We start from the raw sequence: 18,972 nt of genomic DNA on the forward strand, positions 1-18,972 counted from the left end.
ATGCAATTATCACAAGCTGCAATTTTAAGGTTTAAAATGGTAATTATCAGTTTTAATACATTTCAGTACATCAGTTTTAAAATCAATTAATAAAACTGTGTACATGTGCAATTGAAATTAAAGTTAATTTGAAGCTTAATATTGCAGAAACCAGCTAAATATTGATTCTGTTAATCTGTCCAGATCTGTTTACACGAGGAAAATAATCTTTTCACTGCTACATTTGAGATAGGAATGGACATAATAAATTCCACAAGTTTTAAGAAATTGGGATAAGGAGGAGCTGGCTACTATGTTTTAAAGCTTAACTTTTCCCCTGCACACAGTACTCTCTGAACCTTCTTTGCAATAAAACATCTTCGTGCTCGTATGTGGCCAGCATTTGCTGTTTACTTAGAATTCTGGAAAGGGAAAGGTTCATTAATGGCTTTCTCAATTCTTCCTGGCATCTCCTTACCTGTGTTGCAAGTGCAAAAACAAAGCCCTGCCAAGGGAGCGGGGTGGGAGTGGGGGGAACACTGCTGAATATTTATCCTGTTTTAACAGGCAAAGTCTCAAAGAAGAAGTCGTATCCATGATTTTTATTTCAGATGTGCAATTCATTGCAGTCTTAGGACAACACAAAAGGAAAACCTATATTTAGCTTGTGGTTACTTGTTAAAAAGCTACATTTCTTCAGGCTGAATTCTACACTGAAAACGAGGTTTAACCAACGGTTACATTGCTTAGTGCTGCTCCAAAAATTTGATTTGGCCTTCCCTTACCCATGTGACAAATCAATGACATAAGGGAGTCAAGGGATGGGATGGTAACCCTAACAATAACACCACCTCCCTGTGTGGTGTAGAGCTGTGCAGAGCAAGTGTAGCGGCTGTGTTTTTGTGTTGACTGACTCCTCCAGCAGCTGTACCACAATACCGCTGTTCCTGCAAGAGTGGTGGTTCTAGTCACAGTTTTGAATTTCATTGCCCAAGGGTCATAGAAACCCAAAACCTGCCCCTTTAGGTTTTTGAAATGCTGTTTCCTGATGGCCTGTGCCAATTGTGCAGGGGGATGCTGAAACAGGGACGAGCAGCAGGGTCCCATGAAAGCAAATTGTCATGGTTTCCAGAAGGCCAGGGAGGGCAGCAACAAATCTGGTGCGGTCATGCAGCCCAGCTGCTTCTGCAGTGACCTGCATGCCATACCTGGCAGCGACCCCACCAGCACCTTGCAGACCACGATGGTCACTTTGCAGGAGCCCAAGGTGGAGACTCCTGCCAGCAGGAGGAGGAGGTGGATGCATGGGGACATAAAGACGTGACGGTGGACTCAAAGCATGCTGCAAGCCAGGAATTATCTGAAACTTGGCTGGAGTTGAGCCAGCCCCTCCACACAAGCGTGGATGAACCTGCTGGTGAAGGGGAAGGGAGTTTGGTAAGTGTCTACATGCGTTTTTCCTTTTTTGTTTTCACTTCTTTGCTTTTCACTTCCCAAAAGTCACCTCCCTCCCTCTCTGTTCTTCTTCCCCATTTAGAAATGGCATCCATTCCATCCGCAACCTCAAAACAGAGGCACTCCCTTTTGAAGGCTGTCTTCCCTAATGTAATGGGAATAGGGAATAAATTCAAAAACACCATTATGGCTGTCGGATAACACCGTCCCCTTCAGATCAGTGTCCTGCGCTCGGGTAGCGGTGGAACAAACAGGTAGTTGGCATCTGCTTTTCAGTCCTTTGGCTTGTTGAGCTAGGCAGGGAGCCAGGGCAGACTACTTTATCTGTGTAGGGTTGTCCGTTTTAGTTTCTTGAGAGATCTCCATGAAACGCACATGGAGATACTTTACAGTCCGTTCCCAGTGATTTCTAGGGATGGCAGCCTGGTTTCTTCTACTGTGATAGGAGACTTTCCATGCCACTCCTGTGGTGAGTACTGCAATGGCGCCAGGTGACAACAGGCTTGGAGCCCACGGGCGGCTTTGGGATGCTGCCAGCAGCTGGGTTCTCTGCCTTTGTGCCTCATGAGTCAGTATCAGCCCGGATCGCTGTGGCCTGTGGAAAATATTGCCAGCACTCTCAGCACTTTCCTTATACCCATACCCAGGTAGGGGAGCCCAACATTTATAGCTTCCACGGTCCTCTTTTCTCCCTCCCTTGCCACTAGGCCATACTGACTATGGTTTGAGCTGCAGAATGGTGCTGTAGTGATCAGCTCCAAAGCTGAAGTGACAGTTCGCATTTCTAAAGGTATTTATGGGAGTAAGGGAAAGGAATTCTGACGCATCTTTTCCTTTCCATAGCAGTTGCAAATCTAATGGTGCATTTGTCTGTTTTAATCAGGAGCGTGTCTGTTTTAATCAGGGGCCTCGAGGGGTGCCCCTCTGCACCTGCTGAACATCTGACCCTCAACAGGAGCAAGAAGAGGACTGGGAGGATCTGTTCTGCAAGATTCTCCAATCCTCTATGGCCTCAGACTGTGAATGCAGGACTTGGAGAGGCCCCATGACCATGGAAAAGGTCTGGGAACGGAGAGAGTGGCTACTGCAGGAGAAGCAAAAGGACCAAGAGGCACACTGGAAAATGCACCAGGATATAATGGGATTACTCAAGCAACAAACAATGTTGCAAAGCATTACTCACCTTCGTGCCCAAAGATCCTGAACTCAGCAGCCTTTCCAGTCCTTGGAGAACTCCATGGTCACTGCTCCCTACAACCCCAACACACAGGTGGCAGCATGGTGTACCCCCTTACCCCTACCACTCCACAGCACAGGGGACAGCAAAGAGAGCAATAGCTACACGTACACCAAGCTGTGAAAACTTGTGAAAATAGTCCGTTATTAGGTTTTACATACATGGACATGAATGTTTGCTTTTTAATTCTATTTTTACTGGAGGTTTAAAATACAGTTCACCCAGTTAGTGTTGATAAAAGGTTTTTAATCTTGTGTTTGTTTGTTCTTTGATTTTGTTGCCTGTTTCTTTGCTGAATTTTTGGAAATTCAGTATCTTGCTTAGCCTACCCCCCACATTACAGAATACATAGCAGTAAAAGCTCTACTAAGTAAAAGCAAATAAGTACACATGAGAGACACATTATAAGCAACATAACACTACTGTGGCTGACTGTTAAAATGGTCTTCAAAGCCAGCATTTCTCAAGTGCAGCTACTGTGGCTGCATGTGGCCCTAGGGGGTTTTCCTGCAGCCATGACAGCCTCCTGGGCAGAGATGGGGGAGGGGCAAAGCAGCAGCTCCTCCCTGCAGTGTCCAGGGGTGGGCTTCAGCTCTTCCCCTCCTCCCAGCTTCAGTCACTGGGTTAGTCTTATCTGGTGCTGTGGTCAAGAGGCCAGGAACAGGGTGAGCCTGGGGTATGAGGCTACGGAAGGGAGCTCAGGGCAATGGGAGGGGGAAGCAGCGGGGGCTAGGAGATGCAGTGAGCACCAGGGGGATCTGTGGGGGCCAGAGGCACCAACATACAACTGTACCTTTTTATTATTGTCTGCAAAAACAAGACCCTACATAAATAAATTACAATAATTTGGACATTTCTAACACAGGTGAATTGTACCTCCTGTATTAGCAACACTTGTGAGAACTATGCTGAGCTGTGCAGGGTCCATGCTTCTGCCAGAGATCTGGTAGAACCTGAAAAGCGGTGTGAGGGGCTGTGGAGTTTTTAAAAAGGCACAACATCTATGGGATAGAGAAAGTGGGAACTGGATCCCTAGGTGAAATGCTTTGTGAGATACCAGCAATGAGCTGGAAAGTAGCATGGGGTCTACTAAGATACCGACACATGGTGCAACACATTCTACTTTGACACAAGCACTTGTGGTGTAGCTCTGAGGCAAGCAACTGCTTAGCCATGTGCCTGAGTGGCAGACAAGTCAGCAGCTGTATGCTGACATAACTTGAGTCAACCAACCTTCGGTGCATAGGCTTGGTCTGGATCCAAGTGAGCATTGAGCAGCTGGGCTGGGGAAGGAAGAGACAGGTGTAGCCAGCTGCCCCAATACCAAATCAGTAAGGGCAGTGTGGCAGTATCCTGGCAAGCAGTAATATAAGAGGGCTTCATTTGTTCTCCCATATTTGGGAATCTTTCAACCGCTGTTTAACAGAATTTACAGATTTATCTGATATCCCTACCACACAACTGTTACTAATCCTGTTTACCAGTCCTGTCCACTTTGTTTTGCAGTATCTTATGCCCAGTATAGAAGGCTTAATGGTGGGAGATTTTAACCCCTGTGCTCTGAAGCACAGGAGAAAGATTTTACTTTGACGAATAGTAATAAGATTCCTGGAGGGGGATCAAATTTCTCTTGGATTAAATCTATGCTTAGGAACATGGCAAACTGGGAGGCTTCTATTTTAAGCTAAAGTCCCAAAGAGTTACAAGGAGTTTCTGAGAAATGAAGTGGAAGAGCTTTTAATCTTGGGCATAATATCAGCAGAAAACTGGGCAACCTTGTTAAAGTCTAAAATCCATTTAAATTGTAAACAAAATAAAATAAATGCAGCAGAGCATATCTGAACAGCTGTGTGTGTTGCGCCTCATAGCAGCTACTATTTGTCTAGCATAATTGGTTTACATTTTTTGAAAGGGCCAAATTCTGCCCTGCCTTGAAATCAGTGGGGCTTTATGGTTTGTCAGGACATAATTTGGCCTAAATGTAGGATTAGAATATCTTTTTCGTGACTGGAAAAAATGTGTTCATGTACACAGATATTTTAGTTTCAGGATGCGTATCCTGTCGGCCTACACTTCACACATGCTGAGGAGTGTTCGTGAAAGTGAGGGGATAAAGCCAGGCATAGCTGTTGTCAACCTTTCCTGCACTGCTCTGCCAGTGAGGTCCTGGTCGAGGCGCATCACCCTCTCTCCCAAGGCCAGGGCCTCTGCAGAGCAGAGCCTGCAATGGTTTTGACACCAATAATCACACTGGCCAAAATTTTCCAAGTGAATAATAGGCTTTGGGTGGCCAATTTGAGACCCCCTTAAAGGAACTGTTTTCGAAGGTGGGCACTCAGCACTTCGGAAAATCTCAAGCCCTTTCAACGTGTCTCAAGATGGGCACCAAAAAATAACTAACTAGTCACTTTTTAAAATCTTGGCCAGTCACTGATGTGCGAGTGACTTTATCTGGGGTTTGAGCCTGTCTTTGTAGATGTGAAAAATGAATCTGCGTCAGAGAATGCCCCACGAAGCTTTTGTTTTGCTTGCTGCCACTATTCTGCCATTGCAGATGGCTAATGCCTTATGGCCTAATGCACAAATGAAGTAAAGACAAATAAACCTGAAGAGCATATTGACTAATTGATTCTTCTGAATCATTTACCTTCTATCCTCAATACCCTAATACAGCTGCATACCCTAGAATCCACTGACCAATGTTATCTTTATAGGTTTATTCTGGACAGAGAGATTTGGGCATGGGTCTAGAGGGAAATAATGGAGATAAAATGAAGAAGAGTGCTTTGATCCAATTTAGGTTTAGGATGGTGTTCAAATTCGAAGCTGAATCAGGGCCAGGGTTTAGATTTGCTGGGTCCAAAGTTTCATAGGATTAGCTGCTGTTGTGAGATTCCTGCCATTGTGAGATGCAGTGTCACAGGAATGGCTTTCTCAAGCCATTCTGAGCTGGAACCAAAATCATAACACAGAGAAATCTGGATCTGGCACTTGGGATCTCAGATTCTCTTCACCCTCTGGAAATTTTAAAGGGTCTGGTTTCAGCATATCTCTAGAAAATAACTTCCAGAGCAAAAGGCAAATCTGTTATGCCCATCAAATGTACTGGGTTTATAATCCTTTTAAAATTGATATGTTCAAGCAATGGGGTTTCTTATGTCCCCTCCCATGTCTTTTCCAAATGCATTTTCATGGGTTCAGCTATGCTACCCTACCCAAAAAAGTTATGTCACTGTGGGGGGTTTTGTAGACACATGACCTAAAATAAGACCTGTTAACCATCTGCATAGAATTGACTCCATATTCCCTATTGGTGAGAGTGACTAAATAAACCTTCATAAAACTGGCCCTGCGAGCCTGCCGCTCTTTCCTGTGGAGCTTGGTCTTGGAAGCAATTCAGCTCCAGGCTTTATTTTTCTTTGTGGCTTTTGTTAAAGTTTCTCCCCACATCCAGGTTAGTTTCCCTCATAGCATTGCTCCAGAGAGGGTGGATGCCTACTCCCCTATCCTCCCCAGAGGCAGAGTTTTCAGGGGTGTTTCTGGGTTTTTGCCAGACTAGTAGTTCTATGGCAGCTCTCTCTCACTTTCACCCACCCATTGAGGATCTCTCCTGCCTAGAGGTGAAACAAACTGCCTCTCTAACACGACTATTCCCTACCCACTTCTCCTCTGCCTACAACATAGCCACATTGTCTGGTTAGGAGGATAAATGCAGGTCTGTCTAGAGTCAGTCAGCACTGCTGTCTGATCATCCAGGGGGTATATACATGCCAGCCATCTGCTTAGGATGGGGAGATGGTAGCTCTTTGGGGTAGAAAGTGGTGGTTTGTTTTTTGTTGGGGGGAAACTCCACTGCTTGATCAGTCTTGTCTCTTGATCTTTGAGACCGCCTGCTGTAAACTGTGGGCAGCTTCTAATTAATACCAGTCTGTCTTCACGGCATTCTCATTGCACAGGATGTGGTCACAAATTTTGCACTCAGTGCTGCACCAAAGCCAAGCCCAACTTCCCATTTCAGTTATCAGCCCTTCATAGCTTGAACCATGATCATAACACTTACTGTTGTCACGGTGCTGCACAACCCCTTACCCGTCCTTACAAGACCCTTGTATGTTATTGTTTTCATATATAGGGAAACTAAGGCTGGAAGATCGCTCATATAGTTGCTCTGTGCTGATGGGAGTGAGCTCTCCCATTGACATAAAACCACCTCCACGAGGGGCAGTGGCTATGTCGGAGGGAGACGGTCTCCCACTGACATAGTGCTGTGCACACTGCCGCTTAACCCAGCAAAACTTACGTCGCTCAGAGGGGTTCGCTATTCACACCCTCGAGCGACATAAGTTTTGCCAACATAAGTCCTAGGGTAGATATAGCCTAAGACTCTGATGCTAAGTGATTTGCCCAAGCTCACCATAGAGAGTTAGCAGCAGAGCCATTATTAGGTCTCAGAAGTTCCTGGCTCCACCTGCATGTTTAGACGGCTAGGCTATGCCGTCTCCCTGGAACTTGATACTAGAACAGTATGAGTCTGAGCCCCTCCTCTAATGGGGAAAGCAGAAGATTCCAGAAGACTTCAGCTTTGTGTGTTATAATGAAGGCAAGACAGTAGCAGTATGTTGTGTAAGCCTACATTGCTCTTATGTTCGGTTGCTTCCATAATAATCTGTAACATCATGACACAGCAGGGTTTAAAGTAGTCTGCTGCATATGTTAAGTGGCTTTGAGGTAATCCTTTTGCTTCTGAGGAAGCTCAAAGTGAGTCTTAATGGCAGGTTCTTCTTTCCTTTTCAGAGACACAATGCCTTCAGTTCCTCCAGAAGCAGAAATGGACACCAGTTCCTGCTCTCACTTCTCTGCTAAATGCCTGCTGAACGGAGGGCTGGAGAAGGAGCCCTGTAACATCAGTGAGGAGAGAGAGTGGATCCGACCTGACACCCCTAGCAAATGTACCTGGGAGCTGGGGAAACCCCCCTCTGAATCCCCTCATTATCACCCCACTTTGTAAGTGATACCTTTCTTTACTTGTTGCCTTTCAGTGTTAACCAAGACTTTGTCCCTTCAAAGCACTGCATGGGTTTAACTAAAGGTGTGAATTTTTTTAGTTGTGTTAGTTAAATTGGCATGATTTTGCATATGGACACTTTTGTATCCGATACCTATAATTTACAGTTGCAAGCTCAGTATGTTTACACCTAGCTTATGTTATAAAAGAGGCAAACTCCCATTGACTTTAATGGGGTCAAGAGGTCATCTTTTGTGTTTGACAGTTTTTTGCTTTCTCATATTTACACATTCACTTTCATCTTCCCTAAATGGTGCTATTTAACCCTCCCTCCCCAAAAATGCAGGCAAAAAATGAATAAATTCACCAAGAATTTCGTCACACCTACCTGTAATTGCAGCATTAATCTGTGCTTAGCATTTCATAGATTCTTACAGCCAGAAAGGAACATTAGATCATCTAGTTCAGTGGTTTTCAAACTTTTTTCATTTATGGACCCCTAAAAAATTTCGGATGCAGGTGTACAGCCCTTTGGAAATCTTAGACATAGTCTGCGGTCCCTAGGTTGAAAAACCACCGTTTTATGGTAATGACAATCTTTTGCAGATCCCTTAAACATAGTCTGCAAACTCCTAGGGGGTCCACGGATGATTGGTTGAAAATCACTGATCTAGTCTGACTATTTCCAGTCTGCTTTTGTTGACAAACCATGGTTTGGAGCAGTCATGGCATTGATGGAGATTATATGTGCATGCTCAGCAGAGATGACTGAAGCATTCATTTTCCCTGGAAGGCCTGAAATTTATGCTAACCTACTTCAGATGGTGAGAGCATGGCAGACTGTGGATCGCAGCTTTGTAGCTCTTGCTTTTGACCTGGGAATCATTCTTTACCTCCCTCCCCCAGTATATCTCGCCAGTGAATATGCTTTTTATTGTAGCCGCTATCTGCTAGAAGGAGAAAATGTCTGAAATCTTATAAATTCCCTCCCTGCTCCCCCTCATTACTAATTTGAGATGCAGAGAACTCTTTTCATCTCTTTCCTTAAAATTAACAATACCCCTTCCAAGCTAGAACAGCCTGTTCTTGATGTTTAATAAGTTTTCCAACTCTACTAAACAAAGAACATTGCTAACAATGTACAAACATTCCCTTCCCATTAGCCTTTTGCTTAAAGAAGCTGATGTGAAGCTGCATTAGCCAGAGGGCTTGTCTACACGGGCAAGTTTCTTTGCAGTAAAGCAGCTTTTTGCACTCAAACGGCAGATGTATACACACTGCAACTCTGTGCATAGAACCTCCTCAGTTGCAGCGCTGCAAAAAAACCCACCTCAACAAGCCTCGTAAGGCTGTTTGTGCAGAGGCTCCAGCGCTCTATTGCCAGTGTAGGCACTTAATTGCTTTCTGCCCTGTCATTGGCCTCCGGAGGTGTCCCATAATGCCTCAAGTGTCCGCGCTCTGCTCATTGTTTTGAACTCGGCTGCCCTGGAGATGTGTGCCCCTCCCACTTCAAAGCTCCGTTTCTGACAGCTGTTGTGTGCTGTGCTCATCTGCTCTGGGACACACCGCAAACCGTTAATGTGGAATGCTCGTGCAGTTGAACACAGAGGCAGAGGTGTGCTTATGAGAGAGAGAGAGAGAGTGCCCAGGGAGGAAGGCGGGGGCTGATGTCAGGGTTTCCCCTTCCCCCGCCTCAGGACTGGTTGCTTCCTGTTGCTGTCTGAACTTACAAGACAGCATGTTGAGAGACTCTCTGTCCCGCAAAACACACTGTCTCTCTTCCCTCCCTCTATACACACACACATTCTGCCCCCCACCCCCAACGCTTCAGTTGAAAAGCAGCTGTCAGTGTATTAGGATGCCCATGGAACAATGGGATTGGGAAACCTGCGTCATGTGATGCTGTACCTGCCCCATGAGGCATTGCAAACCCTTCCCAAAGCACCCTGCGGCCATTGCACAGTGGGAGAGCAACCACAATTCACTGCTGTCTTTGCGGTTGCAAGAGCTGCTAATGTGGATGCGCTCCAGCATCACAAAGAGCACAGTGTGGACACGCAACAGCAGTTTAATTCCAGCGTTTTAATAAAAGGGGTATAACTTGTGGCGCAGAAACTTGCCAGTGTAGACATACCCAGAGTTAGCTCAGTTTAAGTAACCTATTAAGCAGTTGCCCTGATCAAGTGAATAATTAAGTGGTTGGTAATGATGACAATAAACTACGTCAGTCACTTTTCAAACTTCGGGTTGCAACCCAGTACTGGGTCACGGCATGGCAGGCACAGGGTCGCTCTGGTCAGCACCACCGACTGGGATATTAAAAGTTCCATCGGCAGTGCTGCCCAGCTAAGGCAGGCAAGTGCCTACCTGTTTTGACACCGTGCTGCACCCCAGAAGCAGCCAGCAGCTGGTCCGGCTTCTAAGCAGGGGGGCCATGAAGCTCCGCGTGCTGTCCCCGCTCCGAGCACCAGCTCTGCACTCCAAACTGGTGGGGGCGTGCCTCCGCCTAAGAGCCAGACCTGCTGCTGGCTGCTTCTGGGGCACAGTGCAGTCCACGGTGCCAGGACTGGCAGGAAGCCTGCCTCTGTACCCCAGCTGCACCACTGACTGGGAGCCGCCAGAGGTAAGCCCGCACCCCAATACCCTGCCCCAGCCCTGACCCCCCCCAAAACCTGGAACCCTTTCCTGCACCCCCAGCCCAGAGCCCTGACTTCCTCCTGCACCCCCAGCCCCTCCTGCACCCAAAACTCCTCATCCCTGGTCCCAGCCCAGAGCCCCTTCCCACACCCCAAACCCCTCATCCCCAGCTCCATTGGGTCGCGGACATCAATAATTTTCTTCAACTGGGTCCCCAGAAAAAAAGTTTGGAAACCACGTGAGGTAAATGCATGTACCTTGTGCTATCCACACCATTTCACTGATGTCTGATTACTCCAAAAGTTTTGGATCAGGGTTTTGCTGTCTTAGAGAGTCCTTTCTGTTGTGAACTTCTGTATGTTTAAAAAGAACATCCAAAATAAGCATGTGCCTCCCAGTGTTACTGCCAAGAACTAATCGATGTGTCTGTGCATTAGGCCAAAGTCGCCAAACATCCTACCAAACATTCTGAGGAAAATTGGTGATACTCCTATGGTACAAATCAACAGGATCGGAAAGTTCTTTGGACTCAAGTGTGAACTCTGTGAGTACTTGCTGCAGACAGAAGTTAATGATGTATCTTCAGATGTCGAGTTAGAGGTGTATCTTCAGAAATCTGGATCACCCTATTTAACAGTGTTCACGAGAGCTGGTTGGGAAATGCTTTTTATTCCTGTGGAAAAAGTTGACAAAAATGAACGTGTTGCCCAAAAAAAGAGAGAGAGAGAGAGAGAGAGAATTCTTCAGTTTTTGGGTTTGTGTTTTGATTGCCTCTACATCCCCTTCCCCCCGCGCTCGTGCGCATAAACAAAAAGCAAACCACACACGCTACACATCAAAAATGGACATTTTCTGATGACATTTCCCTTCTGATTAAAAAGCCATTTTTGGTCAAAAATGTTTCAAGTGAAACTTTCAACCAGCTCTCGGTGTTGCCACTGGGCCCCTCGGAATGAGGCTGCAGAATAGGCACCAAAGAGCATGCAAATGATGAAATGGTTGAAGCAACTGACTACTTAGGGAAGATTTAAAAGAACAAACTACGGTCTGCATAGCTTGGCTAAACAATGACTGCTGCATGGGAATAGGGTAAAAGTATATGGAGGGGATCATCACAGAAGACAATTAATAGATTCTGTTTACTGTTGTCCAAAGGGCTGAAACTTGGAGAAATGAGATAAAATTCAAGGGTGGACTTCTTAACAGTTAGCGGTAGCTCCCAAGAGGTGGAAAATGCAGTATGGAACAATCCTTCATTGGCAAGGGAATGGCCTATTTAAAAAATTCCATGCAGTACTGGTAGAGCACCGTAACCTGTCCTCACTCCCCCTCTCCTGATTTGAGCTACACATGGTTTTTTAATTCTCTCTGATCTTCTGCCTCAATGTAACAAGGCAGAGAAAAGAGGACAAAAGGAGAGACCCACTAGTTAAGATGAAACTGACACAATGTGGGGCTTCTTGTTCCTGTGGCCAGCTATGAAATGTGCCAAGAACTTTATCAAATTGGCCAATGACACTGGAAGTGCTGACTTCTCCACTGTACTGTGGGCTGCCTCTCCCTTTGTCTTGTTGGGAGGTAGGGGGTGTTTAAGTAGGCAGAAATTACCTTAGCTGGAGTGTTTTCGGATCTAAGTAAGGAGTCAGAATTCCTCTGGTGAACGCAGTAGTGCCTCTTTTTAAAAAAACCACACACACATACATTTGTTTGACTGTTCTGTTTCCAGTGGCAAAGTGCGAGTACTTTAATGCTGGGGGGAGCGTGAAGGATCGAATCAGCCTGAGGATGGTGGAGGATGCGGAAAGAGCTGGGATTTTGCAACCTGGGGACACGATCATTGAGCCAACATCAGGAAACACAGGTAGGAATTTCTAGGTCACAGTGAGATTGTTAAGCAACTGTGGGAACGTGGTCTGAAGGCTTCCATGGAACTATAGGAGAGGAGTTGGAGCAGAGAGGGCTGCTCATTCAAAAGAGAAAATGCCTGACAGGAGGAGAGAACCTCACAGAAGTTCGGCTCCCAGCTCAGGGTCCAGCTGAGGAAGGAAAATACGATGCTTGGTGCTGGTCAGAGTGGGTGGGAACTAGTGTTAAGGTTACAGAAGCTACTGCTTACTTTTTTGTATTTAGAAGTTAGTACCTGAGTGCCCCACAATTATTAGAGGACTTGGTTGTCCTCACTATATCCACGGCAGGCTGGGAAGTATTCTCCCCATTGTCCAGAGCAAATTATAAGTGACTCTCCAAAAGTCACATGAGACTGAGCTGGGAATCAAACTCAGGACTACTAAATGTCAGTCCAGCACCGTATCCACCAGACCATCTTTTGTACCCTTTACTCTGTAGGAATAGATCAGTAGTCCAGCATCCTGTCTCAGATAGTGGCTGATGCTGGATGCTTCAGAGGAAGGTGTAATCTCCAAGTTATTCAGTGACTGAGAGGGGAGCCAAATAGTTGATGAGAGCAGTCTGGAATTCATTTTCGGCTTCTTCTCTGAAGCACAAGGGTTGCTAGCTCTTGTACCTTTATTCTACAATCTTGTATCCAACTGAAACTGCAGAGAGGATGCAGGGGGCAGGATGAATGGGCTCTGGGCCCATGAGTAGGGCTTGTAGACACTACTGGAACACATAATAGAGTACCCAAAGCTGGAATTTGCCCAGGACATCCTGGGTTGTGCTTGTGGAAAGAGCCATGTGCGTCCAAGTGGTGAGGTGTTTAGCTGTGCAGTTTTCCCGAATGACTTCAGGTAGTGCAGAGTGTTATACTGAGGCACCAGTTCTGCAGTGAACCTATTGACTAGCCAACACCACATCCTGTGGCACTTAGCTGTTCTTCAGAGGTGTCCCATCTGAAGGCTGACACAGGTGGACCGTGCTTAGCTTGCAAGAGCTGCTGATAGTTCAGCACAAGTCAATTTCATACAGCTCTGCAGCGCAAGCTGGATTGAGGTCTGGAAAGGAGGAACAAAAATAGCTTCAAGGTTAGAGCCTTTGGTAGGCACACGACATCCTCGCAGAAACACTGGGTGACTATCTAGATACAGCTCTGTTTTCAGCACTCACCCTTTGAAGGCTGGAACTGCCGTCTGAATCCTACTTTTGAGACCTGTGAGTTTGGATCTGTATTTTGCATGCCTCTGACTCCTTACCTGTGGTGACACTGCTGACTGTAGCTGACACCGTGCTCTTTCATATTAAGAGGACTATGTCTCTTAAATCAGAATAAAGAACAGGAGTACTTGTGGCACCTTAAAGACTAACAAATTTATTTGAGCATAAGCTTTCGTGGGCTACAGACCACTTAATTGGATGCATAGAATGGAACATATAGTAGGGAGAGAGAGAGAGACACACACATACATAGAAAATGAAAAGGTAGAGTAAGAGGCTAATTAATTAAAGATGAGCTATTATCAGCAGGAGAAAAAAAAATTTGTAGTGATAATCAAGATGGCCCATTTAGACAGTTGACAAGAAGGTGTGAGGATACGTAACATGGGGAAATAGATTCAATATGTGTAATGACCCAGCCACTCCCAGTCTCTATTCAAACCCAAGTTAATGGTATCTAGTTTGCATATTAATTCAAGCTCAGCAGTTTGTCATTGGAGTCTGTTTTAGAAGCTTTTTCTGTTGCAACTCAGTGACGGATTTAAAGGTGGCAATTTTGCAAGGCCTAGAGTAGGCAGCTGTGATGCTCTCCAGGGGCACCCGGCATTTTGAGGCACATCACCACCACCACCTGCTCTAGAGTGAGGGAGTCTTGTCAGTGTCTACCGTGGATCAGCTTCTGAAACCAACAACCTGTGACAGCACAAGTACTGCCTTCCAGGCCTCTTCAGGCCTTCCTTTGTCTGTTCCAGCAGCAGTGGACACACACAAGCCCCCAAACCCTCTCTGAGCATTCCCTGTAGTATCCAGCCCCTTATCCACTCACAGAAATAGCAGGTCAAGAGGATTCAAGTGATAGTGAGTAAGGATACTGGAAACGAATGGCTATGTAGAAACGAGAATCATAGCACACTTTCTAGAGACTGAACAGGCTAACCTCCTGTCTACAGAAGTTTATCTCACCCAGAGTCCTCTACAGCGTTTTCAGTCAAGCTTGGCTGAAACCCCTTTTTCAGAAAGCAAAAGTGCTGTCCTTTTACTTCCTTAGTGAAGAGTGTCTGTGTGTTCCAGTTCCCCCCCCCCCCAGATATACCCAAGAAAACCCTTGTTATGCACCTCCAGATACGTTTCTCTGCCTCTGCTCTGTTTCTCTTCCTGTTAGTTCTTTTTTACAATCCTTCCTTTGCATTCAGTTCTGACTGGTGGTAGGGGAACTGTTGTGAATGAGACCATACTCAATTTATGTGCGAATAGACAGACGGAGAGACATCTCCTGTCTGACAGAAAACCAGCTTTTCGCCAGCCTTGAAACAGACTTTAAGAATGTATTTTTAGTATATATACATAACTCCTTACATAGTATCTGTCCATGCTTTTCGCAGTGATATTTGTGACATGTGACAGCAACTTTCATTTGAGACCTCACATGACATTCTTTGGTGAACCAGAATGTACATCCCAGAATCAGGGTAAACCCCCTGCACCTCATTGCCAGTTGGCATCAAAAGGGTTCTTGGGTCACACCAGCACAGGGAATTGCCAGTCACTCCTGGCCTCTGCCCATAGCTACTAAGCTAATTTCTCTAAGAAGGGCATAGGATTTCTCCTCCCCTGCAGCTGACTCCTTAGTTTGACATTTGCAGCACTTTCATGTTAATCTCCTAAAAGTATAGGGTAATAGAGTGGGGTTTAGAATGTCTTTCTGATTGTCAGTGTTGGTCAGGTTTTACCTCTGTATCGGGAAGTAGTGAGACCATGGTTGGAATACAGTGTCCTGTTCTGGTATCATCACTTCAGAATGGATGTGGATGAGCTGATTGGGAATTTTTCAGTGAAATTTCTTTTCATTAGAAAACTGATTTCTCAAAACCAAACTTTTTTGAAGTGTATGTCTCAACAAAACTTCCGCAGAGAAACCCACCCCAGAATACCTAATGGCTACTGGTTCAGAGTAGGGACTCGAACCTGGATCTCCCACGTCCTAGGCAAGGGTTCTAACCAACAGGCTCTTTCTGACACAATACATATTTAATTATTTATATGAGGTGGAACAGTTCTGACATAAGAGAGCAAGAAGACTTCCCAGGCGAGTGCTCTCACCACTGGGCAATTGGTTATTGTGAGGTGGCTCTTTTAAATGGAGCGGGAGGGGGTGGGGAATTCAAAAGGTCTCCGTTTTGCTCTGCTACAGAATGAAAACAAATTTCAAAACCTTGATGTTCATGAAATGGATTTCTAATTTTCTGGCAAGACCTAGCTGATACATTGGAAAGGGTTCAGAAGAGAGCTAAAGGAAATGATTCAAGGACTGGAAAACATGCCTTAAGGTGAGAGAGAGAGAAACTAACAGGTTGAGCTTCTTTTATCCAAGAGAAGATTGACAGTTGACTTCATCCCAGTCTACAAGTACCCACCTGGGGAAGAGATCTGTGAACAGATCTTTAATCGAGCAGGTGGAGGCATAACCAGGTCCAATAATTGAAAGCTGAAGCTAGACAAATTCAGCCTAGAAAAAAAGATGCAAATTGTTAAGTGAGGATAATTCTAACAGAAGTTATGGGCTTGATGTAGAAATTGAGTGAGGTTCTACAGCTTGTGTTATGCAGGAGATTGGACTAGATTATTTCAATGGTCCCTTCTGGCTTTAATCTATGAAATTCTGTTCACTCCCAAACTACATCTGTAACACGCGGGCAGAGGTGGGGAGAGGGAAAAACTAGGCTGGGAAACCCAGCAACATGAACTTGCAAATTTCCCAGTCTTTGCTCACCTTGTTGATGGCTCTGGTCTGGGGTTGAGCCAAATGGTGTTTTTAAAGCACAGTCCTGCTCTCCAACTCTCTTGGAGAGTAGCAACCTTTTCCTTTTTAGTCTCTGTAGGGATACCCCATTCAAGCCTGGGGAGAAAAGCTCTTAAAACTGGGACGTGCAGAAGTTACCATTGTGGTTTTAGAGTAACAGCCGTGTTAGTCTGTATTCGCAAAAAGAAAAGGAGTACTTGTGGCACCTTAGAGACTAACCAATTTATTTGAGCATGAGCTTTCGTGAGCTACAGCTCACTTTTGCATCCGATGCAGCATCCGATGAAGTGAGCTGTAGCTCACGAAAGCTCATGCTCAAATAAATTCATTGTGGTTTTGTTTCTCTTACAACATACTGTGTATTTCCCCACTTTCAGGAATTGGGCTGGCCCTGGCTGCTGCAGTGAAAGGCTACCGCTGCATCATTGTGATGCCAGAGAAAATGAGCATGGAGAAGGTCAGAACTACTTGTATTGCCAATAATTAAAAATAAATTTGTCTGAATATGTTCAGATCCTGATGGGAGGAGGATGCCATCTTTTTGGCTGTGAAATTGGATACTGAGGCACTGCAAACCAATTTACCATGTGTCAGATATTTTTAAATAATTGGTCAGAGTATATGTATAAACTTCTTGAGGTGGGGGAAGGGCAGAGGGGGTTGCTGTCAATGTTGAAGGGGAATATTGGTAGGCCAGTTGCAAAGCAAAAAGGCAGAGATTATAGAGGTGAAACTGCCAGTAGCTGTAGCACCCCTGAGCGTAGGAATTTTTAAAGTATTCGTGTCAGTGGCAAGAAAGACTTGAGATGCGAGCAGAAAATTGAAGTGATACTTAATCTAAGGAAAGACTGTCATTGAATGGAGGGTCTGAGGGAAGCCAGTGGAGACAGCTGAAGAACTGGATGCTTTAACATCATGTTCTATGTACAGTGGTGAGACCCGAGAGAGGGTGCTACATTGCAGTATATTGTTTCAGGTTACACCGTGGGAAGTGATGGCAAGTGGCTAAAAAGCAAAAATGTTCTTTCCTCAGCTTAAGGAAATTTGGATCCATATGTGCTGAGGAAGCTTTAATGACAAAGAGGAATAGATCAATATGGAATCCTTCATTGTAACAGTAGTGGAAAGAAATAAGTTTCTAGCCTTCATGACTTCAGCCTTGCTGCGCTTGATCCCAATCCTGCATCGCTCGCTTGGGTAGAACTCCCACTGAAGTCAGAGGGAGGTTGGCCAGAGTAAGGATGGTGGGATTGAGCCTCTGCTGTTCTGATTTCAATTTTTGGGTATCCAGTTAAGTTGGAAGAGACAATTCAGAGCAGCACATAACTTTGCCATGGGAATAAGATGATATTGGTCCAGATAGTTCCCTTACACCAGTGCTAGGCTGGATGGCAGAGAAAACAATGCTGAGTGTTCATGATTAAGCTATAGGCACTATGCACAGGCTTCTTGGTGGATTTTTTTATTTTTGTTTTTACAGCCTGCCTTTCACTCTTTGAACCAAGGAGCATTAGGGCCCTCCTGTGCAGAGGCAGCGAGTTATGCATTGGCACAGCTGTTTTAAGAATCTTCCGTTCCCAAGTCTTGGGGGTGTGAAATCTTTGCAGCTGTTGAGCCCAGGCAGGCCTAGGGGTACAAACCCACCACGTAGCCAGAAGAGGTACCTGAACATTACAACTGATATATTTAAATACTGCCTTTCACACAGAGATCCCAAAGTGCTCAACCAACTTCACAGATAAGAACTGTTTTCCCCATTGTTCTAATTCAGCCCTCTCGAGGGTTGGGGGTGGTGTAAGTAGCTTAAAATCTGCCTATATTTTACAATAGTCAAGAACAAGTGAAGAAAAAAATTTGGCCCAGCTAAAACTACAGTAACTGTAGGAAGGCAAAACTGGAGTGGAACTAAGTGAGGCCATTGGAACTGACATCACTAATCTTGACGAAAACGACATGAGATTTTTAATGATCACAAATGATTAGGACCTCTGTTTTCAATGTCCTTTGAAAAGATAGCAACTCCAGCAGGAGAGGTGCCCTCTGGTACTCTGCTGGCACATGGGCAAAGTTCTGACATGAAAGGCAGAGTGCTACGTGCTGAATTGCCCACACCACATCCTGCAGCACCTGGATTTGCCCTGGAGGCCTGTTGCTTAAACAGTGACTACACCCAACCCTCCTTAGCTAATGACTTTTTCAAAAGATCACACTTCTCGTGGTATGACTGCAAACATAAGGAGATGTCTGTTAAGGGATCTACCACCTTGCTATCTAAGTGGAGGTCTACTGCATAATATGTTGAAATCACTGAACTTAATACTTATTTTTAACATTTTTATTATGTTGCTATCTGTGAGCCAACCAAGAGTGGGTCCTAGTGTGCAAGGCACCGTCCAAATCATTGGAAATAAAATGGTGGTTCTAGGCTATGGCACTGGGAATCTTGGCTGTGTCTTTATTAGATTGTAAAGTAGCTGGTATGTACGTGTTTTTAATACTTTGCACTGAGTAACCCCTCACTACATACTCAAAAAAGGTATGTAGAAATGTGAGTGTCCTCAATTCATACTCCAGACAAGCGGACTGTAGCCAAATGCTGCTTTCTTATTTGCCATTGAATGTTACATTTTCAGGTCAAATCCATCATGTAGCTTTCAAAACACGAGTTGTGGGAAGGGGACAGTGTTGCTTGGCCATGTTGATAAGAATTATTTTAGCTCTGTAATTCCACCAGCAGAATTGATT

General features: G+C 45.1%; 1 protein-coding gene across 4 annotated transcripts in view; it reads left to right on the top strand.

Moving 5' to 3' along the window:
- Positions 1-18,972, top strand: part of LOC140917174 (cystathionine beta-synthase) — a 54,065-nt gene that overhangs the window by 14,197 nt on the left and 20,896 nt on the right. For all 4 annotated transcript variants that reach the window (XM_073359410.1, XM_073359426.2, XM_073359402.2 and 1 more), the window contains 4 exons: positions 7,466-7,675; positions 10,751-10,857; positions 12,040-12,174; positions 16,605-16,684. In XM_073359410.1, the coding sequence (XP_073215511.1) occupies positions 7,473-7,675; positions 10,751-10,857; positions 12,040-12,174; positions 16,605-16,684 (525 nt within the window). In that variant the 5' untranslated portion in view covers positions 7,466-7,472. The remainder of the gene's footprint in view (positions 1-7,465; positions 7,676-10,750; positions 10,858-12,039; positions 12,175-16,604; positions 16,685-18,972) is intronic.

Source organism: Lepidochelys kempii, chromosome 1, assembly GCF_965140285.1.
Source record: "Lepidochelys kempii isolate rLepKem1 chromosome 1, rLepKem1.hap1, whole genome shotgun sequence".
Taxonomy (NCBI): domain Eukaryota; kingdom Metazoa; phylum Chordata; order Testudines; family Cheloniidae; genus Lepidochelys; species Lepidochelys kempii.